General features: G+C 47.5%; 1 protein-coding gene across 5 annotated transcripts in view; it reads left to right on the top strand.

Moving 5' to 3' along the window:
- PPP2R2B (protein phosphatase 2 regulatory subunit B, beta) overlaps window positions 1-5,126 on the top strand; it is a 374,353-nt gene extending 369,227 nt beyond the window's left edge. For all 5 annotated transcript variants that reach the window (XM_006777014.2, XM_006777013.2, XM_006777015.2 and 2 more), the window contains 2 exons: window positions 2,480-2,571; window positions 4,405-5,126. In XM_006777014.2, coding sequence (XP_006777077.1) covers window positions 2,480-2,571; window positions 4,405-4,684 — 372 coding nt within the window. In that variant the 3' untranslated portion in view covers window positions 4,685-5,126. The remainder of the gene's footprint in view (window positions 1-2,479; window positions 2,572-4,404) is intronic.
- Window positions 5,127-7,698: the final 2,572 nt, after the last annotated feature.

The following is a 7,698-nucleotide window of genomic DNA, read 5'->3' as shown; positions in this document are numbered from 1 at the left end:
ATGTAGACAACAAATTGATGGTTGCTAAAATTGGGAGGGGGGATTATAATCATGGGTGAAAATGGTGAAGGAATTGAGAATTACAAATAGGCAGTTATAATAATGGTCACTGGATGTAAAATACAGCATAGGGAATATAGTCAATAACATTGTAATAACTGTGCATAGTGGCAGATGGTTACTAGTCTTATTAGGGTGATCACATTATAATTCATTTAAATGAATAATCACTATGTTGCACACCTGAAACTAATATAATATTGCATGTCAACTGTACCAGAAAAATAAATTTAAAAATTATTTATTGAGTTACTGGTGGTGTGGTTCCCACTAATGGGCCCATCCTTCCAAAGCTCACACATTTGAAACTAATATAATATTGCATGTCAACTGTAACAGAAAAATAAATTTAAAAATTGAGTTACTGGTGGTGTGGTTCCCACTAAAGGGCCCATACTTCCAAAGCTCACACATCCTGACACTTAATACTCACCTGTGCTGTTTCTATAAGCAAAGGTGAAGGATCAGGAAAGGTTCATCAAGGAGAGGACAGCCTGGGTCAGGCCTGAAAAGGCATTCCACCACCCTCTTTCTAAACCTTACTGCTCTATCCCCTCCCTCCCTATCAAAATCCTAATTATTTTAAAGATAATAGTTGATTACTTCTCCTTCCAAAGGAAGGAAGTTGGATGATCATAGTGAAGCAAAAGAATATTCTATCCCCTTCTTTATAACGTTACGATTTCTTTAACTACTGTGGGACTCTGAGAAGTGCTGCATTATACAAACCTGCTTAACCAAGGGTTTGCAAAACTTATTTCCCCATCTCAGAATACTCACCTCTGTGCCTGGCCTTAAACGTGCTCCATACCAGATAAGAGGGAGGAGGAGAGAAGGCTAAGGGTCTGTTTTGCTCATCTTTCCCCTCCAACAGCAGGAGAGCTGGAGCGTCGGGATCAGAGATCTGGCTCCCATTGCCCCCTGGACTCACTCCCAGCCCAACTCCTCTCCCTCCCCCACGCATTACACCCAGCACAGAAGCAAGTCCGTGATGATGGCCAGAATCAACACTTTCTAGAAACGAGACCCATGCTGAGTCCCTTAACCCCACCATCACCTTCTTCATAGAAAGTAGTCTGTGGTGCTTTGAGGGAATGGGGAGAACAGTCGAAGTGTGGCCCAGAAACCAATCCTGTCTGCCACCTGATGTTATAAATAAAGTTTTACTGGAACACTTCCCTGCTCATTTGTTTATGTATTGCCTGTGGCTACTTTTGCATTACAGGGGCAGAGCTGAGTGGTTGCAGCAGAGGCCATATGGCCCTTTATATTGTAAAAAGTTTGCCAGGCCCTGGTCAATACCCAGAATCAGCCCTCTTTTGCCCTCGGACGCCCTTCTGGTTTTATGCTCAAAATTCTTAACAATCACTCAAGATTTTCATCCCTACAAACAGACATGGCCTTCTGAGCCCCTTCAAAGGGAGAGAATGAGTTAATTTGCAGCAGAGATACCAAGTACAGAACACAAGTCTCATTCTTGCATCCCCCTTCTCCACCCTCAGCCCTGGAGCAGACACCCTGGCAAGGCCCAGAACCTTGGGGGAACAACAGAGCCACGGTGGAGGAAATTGATTTGCAGTTAGCAATACACTGTCCCATGACTCAGCGAGCTTGTAAATACCCAAAACGTGTAAGGCCACATGGGCTGAATCTTACCTCAGTCCTTTGTCCAGTACTCAGCACACAGCTGCGCCTGAGGTCAGCATCCCGCTGGACTCTGGACTCAGGAGAGGCGAGGGGCCCAGGCTGCAAGACAAGAGAGAATGAACCATCACTCTAAATCTGAACACAGTGACACATGCTTTTCCTACCATCCTTCTACCTTCACCCAGGTCTGTCTCCCCGTTGGCCTCATCTCAGGTCATTATCGCGGCTTCTGTGTGGGACTGAGATTCCGTGTACTGTAGTACGGTGAGGCTAATGAGGCAGAGCGAGTGGGGGAGGCAGATTGCTAGAGCAGAGAGTGGGTGCCCTGGAACCCGAATACAGGGGTTCAGTTCCCATCCTGTCATGTTCTTTCCTGTGTGATCTTGGACACATGATGTCATACCCTGCACTTCATTAAAATGAAGTGAATGATGGTCCCTACATCCTGAGATGAGATTTTATGGCTAAAGCACCTGGCTAATAACAAGTAACATACTATGTACGCCTATTATTATCATCACCGCTCCTTACTACTGGGCCCTGTTGGGTGCCACTGCCCACCCACCAAGCTTGTTTGATCCATCGAGCCACATGAGCAGCCCATCCTAATGCCCCGCAGCTGGAAAGAGCCGTGCCTGGTTTCAGGCCGGGACCACCTGGATCGAGGCCCGTTTACACCAAAAGAATTAACAGCTCACATCAACAGAGGAGGTATTCACAGACATCATCCTTTTTTAAAATAATTGACTCTGTTGATGTATTTCTTCCTCAGGTTCATGACTACCTCCGCAGCAAATTGTGCTCCCTCTACGAAAACGACTGCATTTTTGATAAATTCGAGTGCGTGTGGAATGGGTCAGACAGGTAAGAAAGGCTGAGTGGCCGGGAGCCTCCCAAAGGCCGGCCCCCTCCTGGCGAAGGCCTGGGTGGTTTCTCTTCCATGGATGTCAATGTCAGGTCCCAAGGCCGGGCAGGGATGCCTCGTGTGGGTCACCGGATGCCCCTGGGGCAGGCCTGGGAAGAAGGGAAGGATGTAGTGAGACCCTTGACTCCTCTTTCAGGACCAGTGCAGGTGACTCTTTGACATCAATGAGAAAATCTGATCTTTTACACACAAGACCCCCCCTACCCCCCCTACCCCCCCGCAGGGCCAGGCCAGCATGCTGGAAATGGAGAGCACTAATGGTCCTCCCTCAGATCCCAGCACAAACGGTTCACATGACTGCAAACTTTCTAGATCGAAAATTATTTCTTGAAGCTGCTAGTGTAGACTTGGCCAAAGGCCCCGGCGGCTCATTAGCTGAATGCTAGCTGGCCCCATTTATCACATTCCCTCTACGTGATTTATTACTGTTTTAAGGCCTTTGATTTCAACAATGCTTCATATTACCTCCCCATAGTTCATTTTTAGTTTGACAAATACAGATGAATCTCTGAGTTCCAGGAGAACTTGGCTCAGGCTTCCAGGGTCTGTCCCTGGTGAAGGCGGCACCAGCACTACAGTATTGCCTAGAACAGTGATGGCAAACCTTTTGAGCTCGGCGTGTCAGCATTTTGAAAAACCCTAACTTAACTCTGGTGCCATGGCACATATAGAAATTTTTTGATCTTTGCAACCATAGTAAAACAAAGACTTGTATTTTTGATATTTATTTTATATATTTAAATGCCATTTAACAAAGATAAACCAACCAAAAAAATGAGTACACGTGTCATAGGTTCGCCATCACTGGCCTAGAAGCACAGAAATCGATGGTGGCAAAGCACTCGGAGAGTCGCGCCTTTAGTGAGCGGGAGCTGTCCCTGTCCCTTGTCCGGCCTTCTTAGCCAATGAACCAGAGCGCCCTCCACGTAGCCTGGAAGAAATCACCCTGTGGCAGAGGACCCAAGTCAGACCATCCAACTGGCATAGGACGGGGAGAGGGGGGCGCAAAGCAATTGTGATATATGAACAAAAGCTCCTAGAGGGGAAAGAAGCTAGCCAGCCCTGTTATTTTATTACTTATTTATAGATAATGTATTTATTAATTGTACATATTATTGTGTATTGTCATTGCTCTCATTTCTCCTCTATCTTAGCCTAGATTCAAAAACTACACTTATTAAGCACCTACTACACACATTATGTTATTTAATCCTGACCATGGATTAAATAACAGGATGTTATTTTACATAAACAGCATAAAAATGTTAGAAAATGGGACTCCGCCACTTACTGGGCCCTGTTTGGTGCCACTGTCCACCTTGTTTGTCCACGCAAGCAGCTCACCAGCCCATCCTAACGCCCCACAGCTGGGGAGGGCCTTCGAGGTCAGCTTTAAATATGCACAGTGCTTCCTGGTTTCAAAGTGCTCCTGCCTTCCTCACCTTCTCCAGCCTCACAGTCCTGAGCCCCACAACCCTGTGACTCACTGACTGAGCCCCAGAACAGAAAGGAATCTAGGGAACAGCAGTAATTAACAAGGAAGGTTATCACGATCCTCATTTCCGAGTCCAAGGCTTGTTGCTCTTGGCGACTGCGAAGGACATCAGTCGCACTCTAGAGCGAGCCTGTTTGGGTGTTTGTTTTTAATAAAATGTACGGTGCCATCAGCAGGCCACAGAGTGGCGGGGCGTGCTTTACAAAGGCACCGTGGGGACGTGTGACGGCCCTTTCCCCACAGCACTCAGTTGCACCGTTTCCTCTCTGCCTTTCAGCGTCATCATGACCGGCTCCTACAACAACTTCTTCAGGATGTTTGACCGAAACACCAAGCGTGATGTCACCCTGGAGGCCTCGAGGGAAAACAGCAAACCCCGGGCTATCCTGAAACCGCGAAAAGTGTGCGTGGGGGGCAAGCGGAGGAAAGATGAGATCAGCGTCGACAGCCTGGACTTTAGCAAAAAGATCTTGCACACAGCTTGGCATCCTTCAGAAAATATTATAGCAGTGGCGGCTACAAATAACCTATATATATTCCAGGACAAGGTTAACTAGGAGGACAAGTTATTATTGCTTAATAATCTCACATACTGAATACTAGTCAAACACGTTTTTAAATGTTTCTTTGGGTCTTCATTTGATGCATTGACTTTCATTTCCCTCCACGGAAAACAACTGGGGTAGAATTCAAAGGAGTCCAACTTTCCCATATCCCCAGTTCTAAGACACTTTTGTCCAACCCAATAGGTCCCGGACACTTCTGTTTAGAATTGAGAGCTGCCAGCTAACAGTAATTCTTCCATAGTTGACCTGAATTTCTGATGCTTTTCTTTGCCCAGTTTTCTCTGGTGGGTCCCGTGTTTTGTTGCTAGGTGTCTGCTGAGATAAAATGAGGTTGTCTGTAGTATTTAAAGTGAAAGGGGATACGTTTTTTTTTTAATTAAACAATTCCCTTTGATTGAAAAATTCAACAAAAAAATAAACACCGTTTACTCTACTCTTTAGAGAAATGCTCCTTGTTTTGTGAGAAAGAAAAAAAAGGAACTAGTCAGCATCTCCTGCCCCAACAGCACTTTTTTTTTTTTGCCATTTTCTTTTTTAACAATTTCATTTGAGTCAGAGATTTATCTCATGAGGCTGTGAAGGGGATGCTGAATGAGAAGGGGAGGACCGCATCAGTGCCGCTATAGTCTTTCATTTGTAAGCGCCATAGAAAGAGCCTGAGAATCTGGCTGGGAAGCACCCCGAGTGCTTCAGGGGACATAAAGGGAGCGCTTCTACACGGCGCTTCTCAGGCCTGGCTTGGCAAGGCCACGGGGCCAGATTCCATCAGCCGCTCTGTTCCTCTTGCTTTTTGTCATTTTAAATGGCTCCATATAATCCTCTACTTACACGTTCCCTGGCTTTTTCTCTTCACCCTTTTCCAGCTTACTTACTCCATTGACTTCTAAAGGCCGGGCCCTGGTTGTTTCTTAGCTGGCGTTCTGCACGAAGCTGGAGGCTGCGGGGACCAGCCCTGGCTCCCTGAGCAAGGCTGGCCTGTCCTTTTCGGGCGGGCGTGTCTCCTGAGCAGGCCCCCTCCCCTCTTCCTGGGTTTGGTAACCAAAAGGAACAGCCCATCGATCTCCACTGTCGCTAGAACCGATACAGCCAATAAAGATGCTGATTTGTACAGTCTAATCGAGCACTTCTAATCCTCCCCAAGCTCACCATCTGCAAAAAAAATGGAATCCGGGGGAATGGAGATGCTTTGACATTAGAGTGACGTCGGCTTAAACCTGTGGAGGCTGGCTCGTCCTTCCCCCAAGTTGAAGATTCAAACTAAAACTTCCAGAAGGTTCAATGTGGCACACCTCTGGGAAGGAGACACAGTGAATTCAAAGGACTGAAAAGCAAAAGGTTTCTCAGAATAAGCGACACATAAGCAGAATCGTAAAGCAGGTCGCCCACCAGACCACGCATATTATGGCGTTTCTAGTAGAGAGAACATCACAGGTGAGGTCTGAAGCAAGCGTGGGTGCTGCACGCACGGCAGCGTAAAATGAATGTTTCTAATTCGATTAGAAACACTTCAATTTGCCAGAACTGGCCTGGCCCCTCTTTCTTTCGTGCATCCGATAACAAATAGCTATGAAGCCCCTAGACCCAGGTACAGGATTTAACTATAAAATAAATAGAGTAAAAGGACACCATATATACTTGTTATGTGACAGCCATTGAGCAAGGCACTTTTTAAAACCATTACGACCCCCTGATGGATAAATACACTATTCCGTTTTTATAGCTGAGAAACAGACTGAAAGGGGTTCGATGGCACCGTCGCGGTGACACAGCCACAGTCTGATCTGGAGCTGTCCTCTCCCGGTCCGTGCTGCTCCCACCACAGCGATGGGTAACACAGAGCTGCCCTGTCCTGTCTCTTTCCAGTAGTGAGGACGCTCACAAACACACCGTCTCTCTGCGGCCGAATATTGCCTGACAGCTGCGCAGGAATACAAATCTGGTCACCAAAGCAGAGAGTGAAGTCAAGTAGCTCCCAGAGGCCTCTAACCCCTGACCTGGACCTTTTTATTACCTTTTAACCATCGCCCAATTTAGATCTTCCACGCCCCATTAGCTAAACTGCTGGTGGCCGGACAAGGTGACCTGCCTTCTCCGCCTATTCCGGCCTTGGACGCTGTCAAGTTAATGATCGCTGCCAGGCCAGAACCGGGGGCTTAGTGACAGATCCCCAGTCCACTCCCCACCCCTCATCCCCTGAAAAGCTAACCTTGGTCTCAGACAGACAGCTGCCCTAAAGCCCTGCCTGCTGACCCAGCTCAGGGACCCCCCATGTGGTCTGCCCTACTGGGTTTGAGCGAGAGTGGAAGGAGCATTTCTCTAGAGCTCATCCTTGTGCCGATACCGATACCACAGGGAAGTGGGGGCGGCCACTGTCATGTGCATTCTTGCTCTGGGCGGCTAATGATACACTCCCTCCCACCCAGAGCAGTAACTTCTTGTGAGTTGAAGAGAACCCAAGGGAAGCTGGAGTAGAAGGGAGGGGAGGGGGCTGCCTCATTAGCAGAGGAGAAGTAGTATTTTGGCACTACAGATGCTCACTTGGGTGATATTCATGAATGCGGTCATTCATTCACTCAAACATTTCATGGTCAATCCGTACTACCTGCAAACCCTGCGCCGGGTGGTCTGGGAAGCAGGGCGTACACTGCCATGGGGGATGCAGGTGATGTTAGCAGGAGAAGGTTACAGTGCCGAGTCCAGGGCACCTGCTGGGTGGAACTCTGAGCTCCTCCACTCACACGCTGAACTCTTGGCAAATCACTTCACCTCTCTGGGTCTCAATTTGCTTATTGTTAAAAATAAGGATATTAATGGCATCTATATCATAAAATTGCTGTCCAGATTGAGTGATTTAATATAGCAGAGCTCTCGGAATGGTGCGTGGGCAACAATAAACACTCCGTGTGTGTGCTTGCTGTTGTTCCCCCAGCTCTGTAAACCGGCGTAAGTGCTGTGATGGCCACGCCGGGGCGCTGGGAGAGAGCAGGAAGCACCCCTCATCCAGA

This window comes from Myotis davidii, unplaced genomic scaffold (genome assembly GCF_000327345.1).
Source record: "Myotis davidii unplaced genomic scaffold, ASM32734v1 scaffold89, whole genome shotgun sequence".
Taxonomy (NCBI): Eukaryota; Metazoa; Chordata; class Mammalia; order Chiroptera; family Vespertilionidae; genus Myotis; species Myotis davidii.
This window is presented reverse-complemented; position numbering and strand designations above follow the sequence as displayed.